The sequence below is a fragment of the Acomys minous genome (assembly GCF_964271855.1).
Source record: "Acomys minous genome assembly, chromosome: 12".
NCBI lineage: Eukaryota > Metazoa > Chordata > Mammalia > Rodentia > Muridae > Acomys > Acomys minous.
In genome coordinates this window covers 78,042,138-78,065,670 of record NC_140493.1, presented here as the reverse complement: position 1 = coordinate 78,065,670, position 23,533 = coordinate 78,042,138, and the positions used below count along the sequence as shown (strand labels likewise).

General features: G+C 43.9%; 1 protein-coding gene and 1 pseudogene across 2 annotated transcripts in view; one reads left to right on the top strand and one right to left on the bottom strand.

The window, feature by feature from the left end:
• Positions 1-15,218, bottom strand: part of PPM1D (protein phosphatase, Mg2+/Mn2+ dependent 1D) — a 37,434-nt gene extending 22,216 nt beyond the window's left edge. The window contains exon 1 of the mRNA XM_084750513.1: positions 14,509-15,218. Coding sequence (XP_084606639.1) covers positions 14,509-14,959 — 451 coding nt within the window. The 5' untranslated portion in view covers positions 14,960-15,218. The remainder of the gene's footprint in view (positions 1-14,508) is intronic.
• A 5,570-nt stretch (positions 15,219-20,788) lies between these two features.
• On the top strand, positions 20,789-21,491 carry LOC311578634 (small ribosomal subunit protein eS8-like; annotated as a pseudogene). The gene has a single exon. The product of its transcript is annotated as a small ribosomal subunit protein eS8-like (transcript).
• The last annotated feature ends 2,042 nt before the right edge of the window (positions 21,492-23,533 follow it).

Here is a 23,533-nt window from a genome sequence, read left to right as displayed (position 1 = left end):
TGGCAGTATTTTCTAACCCGCTAGCAACCAAATGAGACACAGACACCTGTTATATTTTATTTATTTATTTATTTATTTATTGACACCTTTATATTTTAAAATAGCCTTACTTAACCTGGGCCAGGGCAGATATTAATCCTCTAAACTACCTTCTATACCTCTCTGCCCCAATCCCATGCCATCTGCTCCTAATACTTTCTATTGAGCTACCTCCCATCCATCATCATAAATACTTGTAATCGGGGTGAAATCTCCATCAGCAGGCCATGTGCTTCTTCCTCCAGCTACCCTTGGCGCTGGCCCCTTCCTTCTCTCCTCCTCACCCAAGATTCTCTGTCTCCCAAAGCCCAGGAACCTTAGCCACGCCTATTCCATTTGCCTGCCCACATGTGTTGAATTTTTAGTGCTCAACAGGAGAAAGTTTTTAGGTAAGTTACATAGGAATCTTGGGGCACAAAGACAGCAAGCAGTAACAGCATCGAAGTACATCAGACCAAGCTCCAACACCCACACAATAGCTACACAGATAAATGTAAAAGAACCCACAAGTTTGGTCAAAAGCAAATTGTAGGAACAAATAGATATTCTGTAATGGACTAAAAATAATGAAATTCACTTGAAACATCACCCCTTTATCATGTTACAGTTTGCCTGAGATGTGGTTCTGAATTTAAATTACTATATTTATTGAATTTAATAACATAGCTAAAGCAATCCACTGGTTCTTCTGTAATATTGCCTTACATATGTTTCCTCCAAATAAGTCTATAAACTTGTTTCTTAGTGTTTTGTAGGGGTTTTGTTGTCTTAAGATGGGGTATCTGACTGTGTTCCCAGGCTAGAGGGAGCCCATGATTGCTCGGCCTCATCCTACCCAGTACAGTAGGATCATGGGTAATGTACCACTGCATCACACCCAGGATCAATGTACACCTGTAGCTTCATCTGGGTGGCTAAGGCAGGAGGATGCCTGGAATCTGAGTTCAAGGCTGTGTTATGCTGTGCTAATCCTGCACAGAACCCTGCCCTTCAGCTTGTGTATCACAGACAGACAGACAGACAGACAGACAGACAGACAGACACACACACACACACACACACACACACACACACTTTGGGGGTTGTTGCTACTGTTATTTTGGTTTATTACCCAGACTGGTAACAACCATCAAGTCCTCTTGCCTTGACCTCCATAGGAACTGCAATTTCAGTCTTACCCTCCAATCTCCTCTTTGGTTTTCTAAATATTTTTTTATTTCATATGTATGTGTGAGTGCCTGCATGCATGTGTGCCGAGTGCCTGAACAGGCCAGATGAGGACATTGGATCCTCTGGAACTGGATCACAGGCTGTTGGTGAAGCACCTGTGGTTCTGGGAACCACACCTGAGTCCTCTGCAAGAGCAGTGAGTGTTCTTAACTGCTGCACCATCATTCTAGCCTGGTGTTTGGAGTTTTGCTGGTTGGCCATACAACTCAGTCCAGCCCCGAATTCACAGCAATCCTACTGTCTCAGCCTCTGGAGTACTGGGATTACATTCCAGAGCCACCTTGCCCAGCTGAGACTCAATCTTCTAAAATAAGTTGATAAAGTTCTTGAGCTTGGAGTGATGGCACACACCTGGAACCAAGCTCGTGGGAGGTGGAGGCAGGAAGATCAGGGGTTCGAGGAGAGGCTAGGCTACAGGAGATAGATGGGAGGAAGGGAGGAAGGGGGGGAAGGGGAAGAGAAGGATCTTAATAAAGAAAAAAATTACAAATAAGAAAAAGAAAAAGGAAAGCCAGGTGTGGTAATGCACACCTTTAATCCTAGCACTTAGGGAGACAGAGACAGGCAGATCTTTGTGAGTTCAAGACCAGCCTGGTCTACAAAGTGAGTCTAGAACAGCCAAGGCTACACAGAGACACCTGTCTCAAGAAAAAAGAAAATATATATATGTATGTATACTTTGTGACAAGCTTAAAACCTGGGGCACAGCCGGGTGTGGTGGTGCATGCCTGAAATCCCAGCACTTGGGAGGCAGAGACAGGTGGATCTCTGTGAGTTCGATGCCAGCCTGGTCTATATAGTGAGTCTAGTACAGCTAAGGCTACACAGAGAAACATTGTCTTGAAAATCCAAAAATAAAATAAAATATAAAAAAATAAAATAAAACTTGGGGCACATATTATATACCTGCTGGCAATAAACTCATCTAGCTCTTAGGAGGTATACAGTACTGTCATCAGCTCTACCTTACTCTTATGCAAGGTCACAGCTTGAATTCAAAACAAGACAAAAATACCTGCTCAGTTTTTGCCATGTTAGGAAGCTTATTATGGGGAGAATAGGCCATGTATAGGAAGTTGGGTACATGGTGACAATTACAATCACCTCCAAAGTCACAGAGACTGGTACAGACAGTAAAACACAAAGAAGCAGAACTGACGATCATATATATTTGTATATTTGTATGTAAAGTTTATTTATTGCAATAATCTGAGAAATGGTCAAGCCTATATTCCCAACACTTGGGAGGCTGAGGCGGGAAGATTTTCTTGAGCTAACAGCAAGTTATTATTTATAGTATTTAATACCTACAACAGGAGGTTCCTCATGTCCTCATCATCAATCTTTTACTGGTTTCTGTTGTTATAACAAATATTAAAGACTGGGTAATTAAGTCAGGTGTAGTGGCACATGCCTGTAATCCCAACACTTGGGAGGCAGAGGCATGTGGATCTCAGTGAATTCGAAACCAGCCTGGTCTATAAAGTGAGTCCAGAACAGCAACACTACACAGAGAAACCCTGTCTACAAACCGCCCCCCAAAGACTGAGTAATTATTTTATTTCATTTTGAAACAGGGCGTCACTCTTTACCCCAAGCTGACTCAGACATGCAGTGACCTCTGTGGTAGGATTACAGGCATGCACCACCACACCCTGCCACATAGTAAGGCCTTATCTAAAACATAAAGTCATTAAACATTTCTAACTACTGCTATGTTTGATAATTTAAGAGGTGTTTGTCAGGTTTTCCACTGTAGTCTTTTTCCTTTGGAAATAGGTATTTGGGGGGATGGTATCAGACGCAATAAAAATATGCTTTTAGTGGGTGTTATCCCTCTAAAACCTGTGGATACGGCTCTATTTGGAAAGGGGTCTTTGCAGATGCAAGTAGGTTAAGATTCTTAAAGAGAGATCATCCTGGATTAGAGTGAGCACTAGTTCAAAAAAGTGTCCTTAGATGAGAGAAGGGAAGACATTACAGAGATGCATCCATCTTCAAGCCAAAAAGGGCAAAGGACCACGGGCAGCCAAAGCAGACAGAACAGACCCTCCCTAAGGAATCCACTCTCATGACTCCTTGATTTCCAACTTCTGGCATCCAAAGCTCCGAAGGCATAAGTTTCTATTGTGTCAAGCCACCAGTTATTAGTTACTTGATGCAGCATTCTAGGAAGTTAGCATACGTTTGTTACATACATTTTCACTGATTAGCTTTGGCTTTTACATTGGTTTGTTTGTTTACTTTGTGCACAGAAGGAGATGTGAGGCACAGCTTACAAGAGGTCTGAAGACAGCGGGAGGGAATCAGTTCTCTCATTCCACCAAACGCGATTCTAGGGATCAAATCAGGTAAACAGGTTTTCCAGCTAGTGCCTCTATCCCGTGTCATCTCTCAAGCCCAATGCACAATGACTTCTGTATGTCTACGAGTATGTATATGTACACATGTGAACTACACATGGTACTAGGCCAGGGCTGGCCCCTGACAGCCTAGGGGACTGCTGCTGACGCCTCCATGTTCTCCTCCCCAGCAGGGCGTGCCTGTTCTGCAGGTAAAAGTACTTTCTGCCTAGCCCAACAACCTCAACTTTATCTTCAGGACTCACACAGTGGAACAAGAACCAATTCCCACAAACTGTCAATCCTCTGACCTACACCCACACCCCACAAATAATAATTAAAGTAACAAGTTAGTCAGTGTGTTTATTAGAACATATGCAGCTAAAAACCTCAAGAGTCAGCTAAGAGGCAGACGTGAACACATGCCGGTCTCTCAGTGGCCAATATGACCTTTAGAGCAGTCCCCCATGATAATCCGAAGAGTGCACCTGCCCTTTGTGCTGTGTTGACTCATGCACCGACAGCGCAAAAGCAATGCTCGGTAAGACTTGGGCCAAGCACAGTGTCTGTGCAGTGGTCACGCCAGAGCCTCAGAGTGAGCTAGTTGTCCCTGTACTCTTCACAGCCACACAGGTACAGCTGGGCCTGGGGGAAGGCTTGGTAAGCCATACCTGTAAACTTAGCACTCAAGAGGTTGAAACAGCAGGATTAAAATTTCACAACCAAGGGGCTAGAAAGACAATTCCGTTGGTAATGTGATACAAAACCCAAATAAAAAACCAGGTGCACTAAGAGCTTGTGATCCCAGCCCTAGGGAGACAGAAAAAGTTACTTAGGGTCACTGGCCAGACAGCTTAGCCTTCTTAGTGAACTCTACCTCAGTAAGAGACCTTGTTAAACACACACACCTCTCCCTTCCGCCTGCACGTCCCTCCCCGTCCCCATCCAGCCCCTCAGCCATATAACACCAAAGGTTGTCTGCTAAAGCCAAGTGTGGTGGCACAAGCCTGTAATCCCAGTACTCCGGGAGGCAGAGACAGGCGGCTATCTGTGAGTTCAAGGAAAGCCTGGTGTACAAAGTGAGTCCAGGACAGCCAAGGATACACAGAGAAACCCTGTCTTGAAAAACCAGTTGTTCGGGGGCTGCAGAGATGGCTCAGCGGCTAAGAGCGCTGTCTGCTCTTCCAGAGGTTCTGAGTTCAATTCCCAGCAACCACATGGTGGCTCACAACCATCTATACTGAGACCTGGTGCCCTCTTCTGGTGTGCAGGTGTACATGCAGGATACTATATACATAATAAAATAAATCATTAAAAACAAAAACAGGAACGAAATACAAAAAAAGAAAGAAAAACCAGTTGTTCTCTACCCCACACATGCACATAAACTTCAAAGGAAGCAAGGCCTGCATACTGTAGCCCTATTTCCTTTTTTAAAAAGGGAGGAGTGGATTCTGTGGTAGCACAAGGCTGTAATCCCAATTTGCGAAGTGCAGACATGAGGATCAGAAATTCACACACGCACCAAATTCAAGAAAGATCCCTAAACTATTTGAAACCATGGCTCAGAAAAAAAGAAAATACAAGAGCTGCAGAGGTTAGGAGCACTGACTGTTCTTCCAAAGGTCCTGAATTCAATTCCCAGCAACCACATGGTAGCTCACAACCATCTATAATGTGATCTAATGCCCTCTTCTGGCATACAGGTATATATGCAGGCAGAATACTGTATATGTAATAAATAAATAAATCTTTTAAAAAAAAGAAAGAAAGAAAACACACACACAAATGAATAGGCCCAAGCCAGGCATGGTGGGTGCATGCCTGTAATCCCAGCAATCAGGAAGGCAGAGGCAGGCAGATCTCTACGAGTTCAAAGGCAGCCTGGTCTACAAAGCAAGTCCAGGACAACCAAGGTTACAGAGAAACTCTGTCTTGAAAAAGAAAGAACAAATACAAAACAAAAGGATGACTAGGCCCAATGGTGGTGGTCCATCCCTGAAATCCCAGCCCCTCAAAGTCTAAGAGCAAATTGCAAAATCAAGAGCCCTGACCCATGTGTGGGCTATGTGTCATACCTAGTATGACAGGCAAGATGCTGTCATAAAACACAAGGCCTGGTAATTTCATATATACTTTCTTCAAATTCAAAAGAAATGAATTTTCTTTCAAGAGAAGCAGGCTAGAACATTGTTGTTTCTAATAAAATCTCAAACATTGGATTTTATCAATAAAGACTCAGTAGCCAGATGATGGAGTGAAAGCCTGCTAGCTCAGCGACAGAGCAAGTGCCCAGCTGACTTCCTTCTCAACTGAGGTCCCAAAAGGAGGAATATTCCTTCCAGATGCCATCTCAAAAACCCTTCAGACTGAATGTCCCTCCCTTCTACTTCCTGGGTGGCTCTTTATCTGTCTATCTGATTTCCTCTTACTCACTTATTTATTTATTTTTTTTTTAATGTTCACTTCCTATCAACTGGCTGCTTGCTCAGCCTCTTGACCTAGGGTTAACTGTACCTAATCCTGTTTACAATAATCAAGCAGAAAACTCTTGGATTTCTGAGCACAGTGACACATGCCTTTAATCCCAGCACAGAAAGGCAGAGCTCAAGTCCAGCCTGGCCTACAGACTGAGTTCCAGGACAGCCAAGGCTACATAGAGAAATCTTGTATCGGAAAAACAAAACAAAAATAAAAAACAACAACAAAAATAAAGCTCTTGGATTTAAGGTGTGTGATAGGGCAGGAGAGGCATGGGGCAGTTGGCCCAGTGGTGCCACAGTTCAGGTGGATTTGTCATTGCAGGGCCATATCATCTTCTTGGAGAGCTCAAAAGTTACTGTTAGGAATGGTTGAAAACTTAGACATTTTAAATACCATATTCAGATCTCAGAAAAGTTTGAGGACCACAATCTATTAATTACATTTTCTCTGTGATGGCCTTGGCTGTCCTAGACTTACTTTATAGGCTGGGATTAAAGGCGTGCGCCACCATGCCCAGCTAGAGGCTCACAAGAAGGTTCCAAGTTACCTGCTTCAGGTTCGAACATAAAAATGCGTGCAAGAAGCTAAATGAAGTTTATGTGTAGAGTCAGTACTCTGTATAACTACTAGTATCACAACAGAGACTTTACATACACATATCATTTTGAGATAATATTTATATCCTAACAAAAGTTTTAGAGTCCAGTGAAAACAAAAGATTATAATATGGGTGAAATTAGAGTGGTCTCTTTTTTGTTTTCCTGTGCCATACCAGGTGGTTCTTCTGATATGAGACAGAGATTTTTAATTTTTCCTTAACAAGCATTCATGGGTTTAAAGAAAGAGCTAGTCTCCAACCCCAAAGCCAGCCTATCATGTTTAACTGAATTGGACCACCTAAAGACATGTCTCACTTATGTCTGTAGATGTTTCACTTGTCCAGTTGTCTCCAGATTCCTTAGTTGGTTGCTTTATTCTCCTGGAAAGATAAAAACAAAACCCTGGCGGGGAGGGGAGTTGTCCCATTCTTGGTAGGTTCTAAATCTTTCCCAGGGCAAAATGTTTTTGGCAACAGAAAAAGTATTATGCCTCAATTAAACTTTTAAAATTTTCTTTTGAAAATCTGAAATTAAATATAATTTAGTATGTGTGAATAAATATACCTATGTTCCCTTTCTCTTGATATATAAATTCATGGTTTAATTGTATTTATTTTTAGCTCACAAAGGACATTCACTTTGAATTTCAGCATGCCTTTTTCAAGTGGCTTTTACATTTAAATCATTTTATTTCTTATGAGCCCACCTCTGCCTACAAAGCGTTGGGATTAAAACAAGTATTTTGGCAAATAGCTATAAATGATCAGAGACAAAAACTAAAAATACAAATAAATGGGATTGAAATTGTAGGTTTAGAAGACACAGGAGCAGATAACAATAATTTCCTCCAAAATTTTGGCATCCAGATTGGCCTCTTCAGGAGGTAAATATTAAGCTTTGAGGGATTGGAACTTTATCTCAGGTAAAACAAAATACAAGATGGGTCAAGTGTATAGGGCTAGAAAGACAAATAGAAAAATTAAAGTCATATGTGGCTAATATAAGCATCAATTTATGGAGACATAATTTGTTGCAACAGTGCAACACAGATTAACATTTCTCCAATCTCAGAAACAAACCATTAAATCAAGAATGCTTCTGAGGAAAATATTAAAAGGAATATTGCCGGGCGTGGTGGTGCACACCTTTAATATTAGCACTCAGGAGTCAGAGGTGGGTGGATCCCTGTGAGTTCGAGGCCAGCCTGATCTACAAAGTGAGTCCAGGACAGTCACGGCTACACAGAGAAACCCTGTCTCGAAAAAAAATCATAAACAGTTTCCTCAACTATAATTTACCGTTATATGTATATCTTACCAGCTGATTCAGATGCAGCTACTTTAGAAAAATTGTTTGATGAAGTAAAGAGAATTTTGGCTTGCTGGGGGATTACAAATTACTCCTAAAATAAATACAAAGAGGAAATTCTATCTATTATCTAGGATATAAAATAGGAAAATTTAACCACAGAAAGTACAAATCAGGAGAGATCAATTATAAACTCTTAATGATTTTCAAAAATTGCTAGGAGATAGTAACTGACTACATCCCATAATTAACTACTCAAGAGCTAAATAACTTACTTTAAACCTTAGAAGGTGATACAGACTTAAATAGTCCAAGAAAATTATCAGCTGAGGCTGAAAGAGAATTGGCTAAATAGAAAAGAACTTACAGAAGCCTGGTGTGGTGGCGCATGCCTTTAATCCCAGCACTTAGGAGCAGAGGCAGGCGGGTTACTTTTGAGTTCGAGGCCAGCCTGGTCTTCAAAGTGAGTCTAGGACAGCCATAACTACACAGAGAAAGCGTGTTTCAAAAAACAAAAGAAAGAAAGAAAGAAAGAAAGAAAGAAAGAAACAAAGAAACAAAGAAATAAAGAAAGAAAGAACAAAAAAAGAAAAAGGGGAAAGAGGAAAAAAAAAACTTAGAGGATGCACATGTGGACAGCTTGGATCCAAGCCTGACTGTATTTTAGTTACTTTGCTTTTACTCATTCTCCCACAGGAATTCCTTTTGTTGGTGGCGATGGGTTTTTTGTTTGTTTTTGTTCTTTGTTTTCTGACATAGGGTTTCTCTGTGTAGCCTTAATTCTCTTGGACTCCCTTTGTAGACCAGGCTGACCTCGAATTCACAGTGATCCTCCTGCCTCTGCCTCCCAAGTGCTGGGATTAAAGGCATCTGCCACCAATGCCCGGCTATTTTTCTCATTTTTATTTATAAGTCTCTCACATTTTTCTTCTAAGGCTTGTATCCTATCAATCCACTTTTTATATTTTTCCTTTTTTCTAATGATTTACTTATTATTGCATATGCAGTGTTCTGTCTGCATGTGCACCTGCAGGCCAGAAGAGGGCATCAGATCACATTATAGATGGTTATGAGCCACCATGTGGTTGCTGGGAATTGAACTCAGGACCTCTGGAAGAGCAGTCAGTGCTCTTAAACTCTGAGCCAGCTCTCCAGCCCTTTATAATTTTCTTTCTCCTATAACTCTAAAGCTTTTTTCTTTGAGAGAATACAGAACGTCACTATGACTATTAAGGATAAAATATGAAATGTCAAAATGATTATCATAATTGGTACTGAACCAATTTCATTTAAGTCGCTTACCTTCTCATTTTCTGCTTCTATTTTCAAGCCATCTAAAGTAGCAGTACACAGGGCCCTAGTGCCTTCTGTTAGGGTATTTCCCATCCTTAACTCTTTCCTTGAGGACTTCCCAGGTGACTTACAATGTCTGATGGCTTCTCAGTTTATCTGTAGCTGGCATGATTTCTCTGTCCATGTGTTCGTGCCTCATGGTGGAGTTCCAAATGTTTTTAACAAAATCTCAAAACATTCAACTTTACCAATAAAGACTCAGGAACCAGATGATGGAGTGAAAGCCTGCTAGCTCAGCGACAGAGAAAGTGCTCAGCTGACTTCCTTCTCAGCTGATGTCCCAGATGCCATCTCAAAAACCCTTCAGACTGAATGCCCCTCCCTTCTATTCCCTGGGTGGCTCTTTATCTGTCCATCTGATTTCCTCTTACTCTCTCTGTTTGTTTTGTTTTCTCTAGATAGGGTTTCTCTGTGTAGCCCTGGCTGTCCTGGACTCACTTTGTAGACCAGGCTGGCCTCGAACTCACAGAGACCTGCCTGCCTCTGCCTCCCAAGTGCTGGGATAAAAGCGTGCTTCACCACACCTGGCTTGTTTGGTTTGTGTTTTTTGTTTTGTTTTGTTTTGGTTTGGTTGGTTGGTTTGGTTTGGTTTTTTGAGACAGGGTTTCTCTGTGTAGCCCTGGCTGTCCTGGACTCGCTTTGTAGACCAGGCTGGCCTCAAACTCACAGCGCTCCGTCTGCGCCTGCCTCAAAAGTGCTGGGATTAAAGGTGTGAGCCACCGTGCTCATCTTATTTTTATTGCATGCTGACATATATCAATATTCAGAAGATATTAACTCATTGTGCCATTATTTTCCAAATATATGATACACCATGTTAAAACACATGGGCACAAGACTGGGTCTTCAAACTTCAGAAGACAAGGCTGGGGCTGGGAACCCAGTAGTAACTTGCCTGACATATGCAAGACTCCAAGTCTGATGAGGGGAATGAGTGTTTTGTTTTGTTTCTAATAGAGCAGATGATCTCCAGGGGTTATTCCATACTGAGGAGCTGTAAACAAGGCAGATGCTTGGAGGCTGGGGGAGTCGCTCTTTCAATATTTCTTCTTTACTCTTTAGATTATAGTATAACTACACCATCTTCCCCCTTTCCCTTCCTTCCTTCCTCCAAATCCTCCCATGTGCACACACACCCTCAAATTCATGGGGCAAGAATATTAATGTAAGACTATAAAATTTTCAGGAGTGAGGTTTCAGATCACAATTCAACTAAGCAACATGCAACTACCTGACACTGAAATTTCAATGGCCTGAAAACACTAATAAAATACTCCTTTTCTTACATCTGTATATCACAGTCTTTTTTTTTTTAATCTACCAAATAGTACAAGAAACTAAGTACAGAAACAAATGAGAACTGAGATGCTTCTATTAAGCCATACATTAAAAAAGACTTGCAAAAATATAAAACAATGTCACCCTATAATAATTCTTACTTTCAAAATAATACACACTTAGGAATGATCGTTTTATTTTTTAAAAAGCATTTATTTTATTATTTCTAACTACACTTATGTGTGTAGGCTGTGTGTAGATACGTATAGATGAGTGCTGGTAGCTGTGAAGGTCGGAGGTATTGAATTCTCCTGAGTTGTAAACTGCCCAGCATGGTTGCTGGCGATCCAACTCCGATCCTCGGCTATCTCTCCAAGCCTGACTATTATCAGTTTATTGAGACATATCTTCACTGTGTAACCTGGCCTGGCCTGGAACTCATGAGGTAGACCAGGCTGCCTCAAGCTGACAAAAGATCCACCTGCCTCTGTTTACCAAGAGCTGAAATTAAAGGCATGCATTATTATCCTTTTAAAGTAGGATTTTAGCCCACATGGTTTAGCCCACATAAACAACGGCTCTTGGGTCATTAATAATTCAACACTACAAGAACATGGGGTAACAGCTCGGTGGCAGAGCCAGAACATAATGTGTGAAGCTCTGAGTTCAATCCCTAGCACAAAGATAAATCAAGCTATTTGAGAACTTCTATTAACCCAATGAGCACAAATATAGAAACAAGAGTGATCAATTCCAAAAGAAACTGTAGTATCACATAAGAAAACAGTCTTAGAACCCATATGACAAAAAAAAAAAAAGAATCCATATGACCAATATATTTGGGAAACGGGGTAACAGGCCAAAAAAATAGCCGGGTGGTGGTGGTGGCACTTTTTTTTTTAATAATTTTTTTTTTAGGTTTTCTTTCTTTCTTTCTTTTTTTTTTTTTTTTTTTTTTTTTTTTTTTTTTGTTTTTTCGAGACAGGGTTTCTCTGTGTAGCCTTGGCTGTCCTAGACTCACTTTGTAGTCCAGGCTGGCCTCGAACTCACAGCGATCCGCCTGCCTCTGCCTCCCGAGTGCTAGGATTAAAGGCGTGCGCCACCACGCCCGGCTCTTTCTTTCTTTCTTTCTTTATTTATTTATTTTATTGTCACATTATAGATGGTTGTAAGCCACCATGTGGTTGCTGGGAATTGAACTCAGGACCTCTGGAAGAGCAGGTGGTACTCTTAACCACTGAGCCATCTATCTCTCCAGCCCGTACTTTTTTTTAAATATTTATTTATTTAATGTAATATATGTGAGTGCTCTATCTGCATATACACCTGCACGCCAGAAGAGGACATCAGATCTCAGGATTGATGGTTGTGTGCCACCATGTGGTTGCTGGGAACTGAACTCAGGACCTTTGGGGTAACCTCTGAGCCATCTTTCTAGCCCCAAACTGAAATGTGCCCTGGAAAAAGGTGAATTGTCGAAGATGACGAAACATGGCCAGTAAACACAACTGGAGAGGGACGTTTACTACGGACTAGAAAGAACTTAGCCTGTAGGTAACCGACTACAAACTTTAATTGCTGGAAAATGAAAAGCTGAACAAATATTAAAAAGTGAATTTGTTGTTTTGTTTTTTGAGACAGGGTTCTCTGTGTAGCCCTGGCTGTCCTGGACACTCTTTGTAGTCCAGGCTGGCCTAGAACTCACAAAGATCCACCTGCCTCTGCCTCCCGAGTGCTGGGACTAAAGGCATGCACCATTGCCTGGGTAAAAACTGGAATTCTTTTTAACTTGTATTTCCTATGTTGAGATTTGAATTTACTCAAAATACTTTTTAATATTCTTTTTTAAATTTAAGTTTTGAAGATGCAGTTCATCTTAAGTTTCATTTGGCAAAAATAAAATTGTGATTCAAAAAGGATGGGTATGTGGGGCTGGCGAGATGGCACACCAGTTAGGATAACAGAGGGAGAGTTCTATGCTTATGTGAGAGGCCCTGCCTTCAACTCAACACACACACGCACACACATCCTAAAATAAAACAAAAGCAAATACAGAGCTGGAGCCTTCTCTTTGAGATAGTCTGCTTTGTGGTCCTGTCCCTGAATATGCACGGATCCTCCTTGGTCTGCCACCCCAGTGCTGGGATTACCAGCATCAGCCGCCACACTCCCATATAAAGTTCCAATATTTGTTTGTTTGTTTGTTTGTTTGTTTGTTTGTTTAGAGAGGGTCTCTCTACAAACCCTGGTGGTCCTGAAATTCTCTACGGAGAGTAAACCAGGCTGGCCTGGAACTCAGAGAGACCCTCTTCCCTCTCCCTCTCAAGTACTAGAATTAAACGCGAGTGCGCGCGCACACACACACACACACACACACACACACACACACACACACACACACACACACACACACAGCCACACCTGGCTTAAAAGTAAAGCATATGGGAAATTCCCATGCCCCAAGTGGACTGCAAAGGCAATGGACTCTATAATAGTTCTTTGTGTGGAATCTTCATCTTCTTTGTCTTGCCATCCACTTTTAATTCCTCTTTAGCCAACAATAAATGTGTTTCTAGAATAAACTACAGCGGTTTCAGCTCTCCTCTTCCCCACACAAAAACAAAATAAATCCATGATAGGGGCCCCAGGGATTGGCTGGGAACTGCCTCCAAAAGCTTAGTGGCTGATCTTTGAGTCAATCAAATACTTGGCAAGAAGCCCAACAGATGGAAAACAGACTTTGAAGCCAGCTAGTCTACACTCTATGACAATGCCTTTCTAAAAATACTGTGTATTTTACAAATCTCTAACAGTTTTCTCTATGTCTCTGTCTCTTTAATGAAAATAGGGGGTCTTTCTTCGGCCACGATAAACAAAGGGTTTTTAATGGCAGAAGCATTAATTCTTTTCTGTAACAAAGATGTGTGCCATATCCACACGTCAATAAATAAGCAACCATAATCCTGGGTCATTTATGTTAAACACAAAAAAGCCTTACAAACATTCAAAATTTAGATGAAATTACAATTACAATGAAATTTTAGGAATTAAGATAACTGATACCAAAAGCCACTTTGATGAGTATTTTTTACATAAGTGCTTTTTTTTTACTATGAACTTTTTGGAAACTGCTTGAATGCGATTAGCTAAGGTAATTACTATCATCTACACACACACACACACACACACACACACACACACACACAGAGAGAGAGTTAACACATCCCTAACATGGGGCAATTTAATGTTTAACACGTTGCACGCCCTAAGCGATGTAAGGGGTGACCCTAAAACACGATCACAACAGCATTGCTTCCAAAAGTAACTTGTCTACGCGACACTCCAACCCTTCTAAATTGGCTTTCACCGAGCCAACCGGGTCAGTCTGAAAAAGTGACACCACCGGTAGGAGGCAACCAAGAGGGACAAGCCCATCAAGACCAAAATTATGACAGATGCTAAGGGAACGCTCCAATTCTTGCCACCTCCGGTTTCCTCCAACTGGTCCACGTAGAAATGTTTCTTAAATTTATCTTTTGGTTAGAATCTGGCGCCCGCTTTCAAACACTCCTGAGCTCGCTGCCAGCAGAGTGAATTAGCGAAGGGAGAGGGGACTGTCGCCCCTGATCCCGGGAGGGTGGAGATAAAGCAAGGAGAGGTTGCTGGGAGACAAGCCATCCTAGCTTTCCCGAGGCCACTCGGCGTGTCCGGAACTCCAACCCTGACAGTCTTCTCTAGGACCCCTTAGTGGATAGCGTTCTTGGTACCGGGGTTGGCCCACACGGTGCTGATGCTATAAAAAGCCCAGGGAAAAAGGAGTGGAAAAAAAAAAAAGAAGAAGAAGAAGTGGGCGCCACACAAGCCGGGGAACTTACCCAGTTTCTTCCACATGGCGAGGTGACAGGCGAGGAAGCCTTTGCGGATCGCAGCGCACACCTTGGCGGGCTCAGACGAGGTGAAGCCCTTCTGCTTCTTGATGAAACCCCACAAGTGCTCCCGGGCAAACTGTGCCGCCTCCCGCCCGCCGTGCCCGTCACACACGGCGAAAAAGGCCACCGAGGAGCGGCGGCGACAGCAGCGGCCAGCGGGTGGCGAGGCCGCGGCGTCCGGGGCAGGGTCGCCGGCCAACGCTGGGCCTTTTCCCGATGGCCCGACGCCGGCGAGTGCGGGAGTCGCCGGCTGCCCGAGCGCCCGCCGAGGTACCGGCGCCGGCTTGTCCTCCGCGGTCGGCTCGGGCTCCACCACAATCTGAGTTACGTCCTCCATGTACTTCCTCCCGCCCTGGTCAGAGAAGACGCTCACTCCCAGCGAGTACAACCCCGCCATGGCCGGCTGCCTGGGATCCCGCCGTTCCCACGCAGCCCGCCGAATTCCGAGGCGGGAGACACACTCGCCGCTCGCCGGCCAACTATTGTTTATCTTCGACGACGCCGAGAGCGAGGAGGAGGCGGTCCCCAAGGTTGGGGTGCGGGGGGGGGGGGTGGTGCGCGATGTCGGGACTTGTCCGCGAGAGCTGGGCCGGTCCAGTCGCGGGCGAGAGGAGCGGAGCAGCTGCGCCTGCGCACTGCACGCGCTCCCCGCCCGCCCGCGCCCACCACACAAATCAGGCGTTCCCTGGCCCCCCCCCCCGCCCCACTCCGACACCCCGTCCTCTGACGTCACTCGATTCGCTGAAACGGACCAATCAGGAGTCGAGGGGCGCGAGCTCGCCCCCGCCCTCACCACACCCCCGCGTCTCCTTGCAAGCGCTGCTCTTGCTCCGCCCGCCGCCTGTGCGAGCCCGCGCTGTGCCGGGTTTGTTTTCCCCCAGCCTGGGGCTTCTGTGCCCTGGGGGTTTTCCTCAGTTACTAAGCGGCTAACGCCTTCGCCTGTCACCTTTTTTTTTTTTTTACCCCCCTAAAATCCCTAGGGTGAGAGGCTTCAGGATTCTGCCCCTTGGGTCCTTGCAAGCTTTGCAGGCTCCGGCCTCCTGCGATTGTGGAAAATCTACAGAGAGCAAGGGTGGATTTGTGGACTTGACCTTCCGCTCCCTTCAAGCAAAAAGGCGCGAAAATGCCCTTCAAAATCGTTGGTCGGTGCGCTGGACGACGGTAGCGCGTGTGACCTGGCTTGGGTGGGACGTGTCCGGCTGGGAGTTAAGGGAGACTTGTCCGGTTTAGTTAAGAAAACTTGGAATTTTCCACCGAGAGTTGCGCAGTCCGGTTTTCAACAATAAGGTTATGTCGGAGACCTATCGGCGAATTAAATTCCTAGCAATTCTTTACAGGATTTTTACCAAAAAAAATATTTTTGTGCATTTTCCCCCCTCCTTTCAGCCTTGTTTAATGCTTTTTCGGACTAGTCTTGAGTACAGCTATTATTACCGTTTAGAAAAAAGAGCCTATGACAAATAAGATTTCCATGCCCTAAGGACGCGTCCAGTAGTACAGTCAGAGCAACAAAACGCTTGCATTTAGGAAAATTTCCACGGAATTAAAATAAGTCCCCCAGTATTTTCTCAGTACCAGTACTCTTTTGAAGGAATCAATTTAATGTTCACTTGACCTTATGTTCTCTGTACAGCCTTTGAGATTTCCCATGGAATAGTAACAAAGAAGTGCTGGAAATTATATATATATATATATATATATATATATATATATATATATATATATATATATATATATATATATATACACACACACACACACACACACATATATTTGCACAAGAAATACAAATACAAAAAAATGTTTACACTGGCCTTTCTTGCAACATGCGGTTGCAACAATCCCTATACCTACCAAGACAATTCCTTTTCTTGTTTGTTTGTTTGTTTGTTTGTTTGTTTTTCAAGACAGAGTTTCTCTATGTAGCCTTGGCTGTCCTGGACTCACTTTGTAGACCAGGCTGGCCTCGAACTCACAGAGATCTGCCTGTCTCTGCCTCCCAAGTGCTGGGATTAAAGCCGTGCGCCACCACTCCCGGCTTTTTTTGTTTTGTTTTAAGATTGATTTCATTTTCATTGTATGGGTATCTTTATGTGAATGTGGAGGCCAGAGGAGGCTCTAATCGTCCTAGAATTTGAGTTACAGGTGGTTGATGGTAAGCCACCTATGCAGGTGCTCTGAACCAAACTCTGGTCCTTTGCAAAAAGCAGTACAGACTCTTAACTACGGAGCCATCTCTCCAGTCCCCCAAAACAGTTCTTCCTCCTCCTCCTCTCCTCTTTCTTCTTCCCCACTTCATGGTCCCTACCTACCTGTCTCTTCTGCCTAGAATTGGCTGTCCAGCCTCTTTACTGGCCAAGCAGGGATAATTGGGGAGCAAAGTTTAAACAACACCGATCGGGTTTTCATGAAAAACGCCATCATCTGGACTGCAACCACATCTGGGGGCCCAGACTTCAGCACACAACACCAGACCAACCTCCAACACTGTGCCTTAACAATTTTTGATTGCTTGTTTTGTTTTGTGTCCATATAGGGTGTCTCTGTGTAGCCTTGGCTGTCCTGGACATTCTTTGTAGAACAGGCTGGCCTGGAACTCACACAGATCCGCCTGCCTCTGCCTCTGCCTCTGCCTCTGCCTCCTGAGTGCTGCTGGGATTACAGGCGTGCGCTTGTTTCAACTTCTGTTTCCACTTCATCTCAGCCTCATCTGGAAGTGTTTGCATCAACTTCCCCTTTCAGACACTTGTATGGGAGGGTATTTTTTTTCCCCTGACAATATTCTTACCTGCCTCCTGGACCTCTTATCTCCTCCAGAGGCTCCACTTCCTCTGTCAGTCACTGAAGCTACGACTCCCTCTGCATCCCTCCTGGCCCTTTTTATTCATGGCTTACTATCTGTCCCAGTTTGCTTCTCTGTTGCTGTGATAAAACACTAACTCTAACCAACCTGTGGAGCAGACGGCCAGGCAGGAAGGAACCAGAAGGGCTAAACCTAAGCAAAGACCACTGAGAAGCACTGCTTCCTGCCTTGCTCCTCCTCCGTGCTCAGCTGCTTTTCTTGTTTCTCTTCTTAAAGGGACTCATTTTATGCGTATGAGTGTGCACCACGTGTGTGCCTGGTACCAAAGGAAGCCAGAAGAGGACATTGGAGCCCTTGACACTGGAGTTACAGATTGATCATGAGCCTCCATGTGGGTGCTGGGAATGAAACTTAGGTCCTCTGGAAGAGCTCCCAGCGCTCTTAGCTTCCCCATTCTCTTCTCTTTGCCTGGGGCTGTATCTTAGTTAGTCGAGTGTTACTCTAGCTTAATGAAGCCCAGCACTTAATAAACTAGTTATATCCCTAGCACCTAATAAACTAGTTATAACCCTAGCACTTGGGAGATAGAAGCAGGAGGATCAGAAGCTCCAGGCCATCCTGGGATACAGGAAACTTTACCTGGAAACTGTCAACAATTAGTCATTCTTGTTCCTGCCAATTCAATTTTCCAATTCCTTGGGGTGTTTTGTTGTTGTTGTTTTGTTCGTTTGAGACAAGCTTTCTCTGTGTAGCCCTAGCTGTCTCGGAACTCAAGCTCTGAGATCTGCATGCCTCTGCCTCCCAAACCCTGTAACTAAAAGTGTGCAATGCCTGGCAATTTCTTGGTTTGTTTGTTTGTTTGTTTGTTTGTTTGTTTGTTGCAGAGTCATCTCCAACATATTTTGTAAAATTACCCAAGTTCATCCATTGGTCACTGAGATTTCTTCTGTTGGGATCTACTTCAGAGCTAACTGATTAGTTGATTTTGAAGTCACATCTTCCTTTTAATGACCTCTTAGTATGTTCTTAATGATTAGAGTCCAAAATTATCAAACATACATTTCTTTTTTTAAACATGTACTTTAAAAATTGACTTCAGAACCAGGCGTGGTGGCGCACGCCTTTAATATCAGCACTCAAGAAGCAGAGGCAGGTGGATCGCTGTGAGTTCCAGGCCAGCCTGGTCTACAAAGTGAGCCCAGGACAGCCAAGGCTACACAGAGAAACCCTGTCTTGAAAAACCAAACACAAAAAAAGAATCAACTTCAGTTATAAGAATCTAATCAGGGGCTGGAGAGATGGCTCAGAGTTTAAGAGCACTGACTGCTCTTCCAGAGGTCCTGAGTTCAATTCCCAGCAACCACACGGTGGCTCACAGCCATCTATAATGTGATCTGATGCCCTCTTTAGGCATGCAGGTGTATATCAATAGAACGCTCATATACATAAAATAACTCAATCTTAAAAAAAAAAAAAAAAGAATCTAATCAGAGCTGGGCATGGAGGTGCACGTCTATACTCCCAGCACTTGGGAAGCTGAGGTGGATCTCTTTGAGTTCAAGACCAGCCTATTCAGGACAACCAGGACTACATAATAGAGAGAGCCTGTCTCCAAAAGAAAAAAATCTAATCTGTTTGCTGTTTCTCTTTTTCTTTTTTCTTGAGACAGGGTTTCTCTGTGTAGCCTTGGCTGTCCTAGACTCCCTTTGTGGACCAGGCTGGCCTCAAACTCACAGAGATCCACCTGCCTCTGCCTCCCGAGTGCTGGGATTAAAGGCGTGCACCACCACCACCCAGCCTTGCTATTGTTTCTTTCTGTAAGTCTGTAGTTCATCTATTAGAACCACCTGCGTGTTAATAAGGGCAAGATCAATGAGGTAAATGTGTCTCAAGAGGCTAAATTCTGCCTTTACTGTAACCCTGATGTGTTTGCAACTCGGTGTTTAACAGAATAATCAGTCTGCTCTAACTATTGCTGTCGCACTCATTGTGTGTGAATAGAAACAAGTGGGAGACACAAAATTAGAACTGCAGCTGACAGACTCCCAGGGGGTGTCAGCCCTGTGTGTACTCCTAATCAGCCAGGGAAAATCAATGTCATGTTCTCTACAGATAGCTGGGCTGAGTCATTAGTATGGAAAGAATATTCATGCATTCTCTCTTCAGATAGCTTGGCTTACACGCTTGGCTCTTTTTTTTTTTTTTTTGACAGAGATGTGGCCTATGCTTGGATTTTTGTTTATTTAGCCTGGTTTGGTTGGATTTTCTTTGGTTAGTTTGGTTTGGTTTGGTTTTTAGATAGGGTTCACTGTGTAGTCCTGGCTGGTGCTCTGTAGACCAGATTGGGCCAGCTTTAAGCTCTCAAGATCTTCCTGCCTGGCTGGGATTAAAGGCTTGTCCTTTCTGTGCCTTACTTGTTTTTTTGTTGTTGTTGTTGTTGTTGTTCTTTGTTTTTTTGGCTTTCTGAGAGAGTCTCACTGTAGTATAGGCTAGACTGTAGCTCAGGCTGGCCTTCAACTCACAACAATCCTCCAAACATCGGCCTCCAAAGGGCAAGGATTACAGGCCTGTCTAAATACATTGTCTTTCCTTTGTAAGAAGTTTCTCTCTCTCTTTTCTTTTCTTTTCTTTTTTTTTTTTTCCTCCTTTCCTAAGAAGTTAAATACAGTTTATTTCCTAATTGAGCAGCTGAGATAAAAGGATCATTGGAATCCAGGGGTCTAAAACCAACCCAGGCAACACAGTGAGGGCCCCCATCTCAGAGGCAGCTATAGTGTCATCCCAGCACTTAGCAGGTGAAAACAGGACTGGGAGCTCTGTCAGCACTGGCCACGTGCAACCCTGTCAGTGTAGCTCAGTGGTAGCACGCTTGACTAGCATGTGCTGGCTTCAGTCCCCAGCACTGGAATAATGAAAGCATGGAAGTCAGGCCTGGTGGTACCAGCCTGTAATCCAAACAGTGGGGTCATCCTTGACTACATATTAAGTTTGCATAGGTTGGGGATGGAGAGATGGCTCAGAGGTTAGAGAACTGGCTGCTCTTCCAAAGGTCCTGAGTTCAACTCCTAGCAACCACATGGTGGCTTACAACCATCTATAATGAGACCTGGTACCCTTTTCTGGTGTGCATGTAGGCAAAATACTGTGTATATATGATTTTTTTAAAAAGTACATTAAGGGCTGGAGAGATGGCTCAGCGGTTAAGAGCACTGACTGCTCTTCTAGAGGTCATGAGTTCAATTCCCAGCAACCACATAGTGGCTCTCAACCATCCACAATGAGATATGGCGCCCTCTTCTGGTCTGCAGGTGTACACGCAAGCAGAACACTGTATACAAAGTAAATAAATATTTTTTTAAATACATTTAAAAATAAGTTTGCATAGGTTATAGGAGAGAAGTCTCAAAAAGAAAAAAAATCAACAGAGAAGTGCTCTCTTGAAAAACAAAAACAAGCTCTTTCCAGCCAGCTCCGAACGATGGACATCTCTCCGGGCAACTGGCGCAAGCGCAGCAACACCGGGGGTAGGAGATAGCCCTACCGCTAGAAGCGGAAGCACGAGCTAGGACGGCCGCTGCCAACACTAGGACTGGCCCTCGTCGCACACACACAGTCCGAGTTCGAGGAGGCAATAAGAAGTACCGTGTCCTGAGATTGGATGTGAGGAACTTCTCCTGGGGCTCGGAGTGCTGTACTCGGAAAACAAGGACCGTTGATGTTGTCTACAATGCATCCAATAACGAGCTTGTGTGCACCAGGACCCTGGTGAAGAACCGCATCGTGCTCATTGACAGCACCCCGTACCGACAGTGGGATGAGCCCCACTACGCACTGCCCCTGGGCCGCAAGAAGGGGGCCAAGCTGACTCCTGAGGAGGAAGAGATTTTTAAACAAAAAAAATTCAGAAGAAATACGGTGAGAGGAAAAAGAATGCCAAAATCAGCAGTCCTCTGGAGGAGCAGTTCCAGCAGAGCAAGTTTCTTGTCTGTATTGCCTCAAGACCAAGCCAGTGTGGCAGAGCAGACGGCCATGTGCTAGGGGGCAAGGAGCTGGGGTTCTATCTGAGGAAGATCAACACCCGCAAAGGCAAATAAACCATTCATGGCTCATGTAATAAAGGTGTTTATTGTTCTATTGAAAACAAACAAACATTAAAAACCAGAAACAAGTAAATAGAAAGGTTTTTTTCTTTAAGTACTTACTATAGTCTTTAAAAAAAAAAAAAACAAGATTTCTTAGCCAGGTGGTGGTGGCTGACGCCTTTAATCCCAGCACTTGGGAGGCAGAGGCAGGCGGATCACTGTGAGTTCGAGGCCAGATTGATCTACAGAATGGAACAACCAGGGTCACACAGAGAAACCTTGTCTTGAAAAACAAAACAAATTTGCTTTTATTTATCAAAAATATTTTATTTTTTAAAAATATTTTCTTTTAAATATATGTCATATATAACATTATTATTATTACATAATGTGGGAGCCAGGAAATTCTCTTAACTATTGAGCCATGAGCTCTGCAGCCTCTACTATATGGCATTGTGACTCAGCAGTATTAAAAAGCTTTAATCCCTGAGTAATGTGCCCTTCAAACTTTGATACAAAATTAGCAAAGAATACCTTCAAAATAAAAACTAGTACATTTTATTCCCTCTTCCCCCCCTTCTTTTCTTGAGGGAAAAACTCCCTATGTTGCTTGATTCGGCCTTTGTGCTTGAGTGGTCCCTCTTTCAGCCTCCTGCCAGACGTAAACACTGCTTTAGGAAGCATAAACACTGCTTTAAGAAGCGTAAACACCGCCCTTGCTTTAAGGTGTGGACATGGCCATCCTGGTTTCTGAACTACGAGGTCATTTTAGAATGCTCACTGCCTCTAGACGTGGGGCAGGTGGATCGCTGCGAGTCTAAGGCCAGCCTGGTCTACAAAGCGAGTCCAGAGCAGCCAAGGCTACACAGAGAAACCCTGTCTCGGAAAAAAAAAAAAGAAGAAGAAGAATGCTGACTGCCTCCCCTGCATCTTCTGTCTCCTCCCAACTTGTGAGACTTGAGTGAACTTAAGAGTGGACACGCCCACTGGCGAGGTGGCTCAGCAGGTGAAGGCATGATAACTCCTGAGTCTGACCGCTTGAGTTTGAAACTGAGAACCAACCTGAAGGAGAGAACAGATTCCATAAGCCTGTCCTCTGATCTCTACATATATACCAAGGCACAGGAGCTCATGCTACACACATACACACACACACACACACACACACACACACTAACTTTTTTTTTTTTTTAAGAAGGAGCTTCAAGTTGGGTGGTGGTGTGCATGGTGTGTGTGAAAAATGAAGCAGAAAAGGAACTCTGTGGTGTGTGTGTGTCTGTGTGTGTCTGTGTGTGTGTCTGTGTGTGTCTGTGTGTGTCTGTGTGTGTCTCAAGGCCTTGGTATTTCGCCCAGGCTGGCCTTAAACTCCTGATCTTCCGGCCTCTTCCGCCCAAGCGCTGAGAGTATAGACATGCCACCATGCCCATCTGTGCTTCACTTTCTAACTCCTTAGCCTGACCCAAGTATCCACCTTCTACACCCTAAGGGGAGAAGATAATGCTGGAAGTCTACCTACTATAGAGCCATCCATGGTGCTGCATGCTTTAACCCCCTCACTCAGGAAGCAGAGGCAGGCATAAGTTTGTGAGTTGGAGGGCAACATAGTCTGTCTATATAGGCCAGCCAGGGCTACATAATGACGTGCTGCCTGTAGTGCCTGCAGGCAATAAGCTGAGTCAGCTATTCTTATTCTTTTATTTTAATTATATATATATATATATATATATATATATATATGAGTGTTTTGCCTGCCTGTCTGTCTGCACGCTGTGTGTGTGCCGCGTCTCCACAAAGTTCAGAAGAGTGTGTCAGATCTGCTGAAGACTAGAGTTACAAACGTTTTAGCCACCATGTGGTGCTGAGAACTCAATCCAGGTCCCCTGGAAGAGCAGCCAGTTCTCTTAACCGCTGAGCCATCTCTCCAGCACCAGGTCTTATTGTAGAGACCAAATCAACACCATTTTGTGTTCAGGGCCTGAGCACCTGACCCCCCTCCTGTCCTCCCCTCTGCCGGAGTTTCCAGGGAGAGTCACAAACACACAGCTAGCAACTGTTCCTAGGAGCTTGCACCCAGGGCCAGCCAATC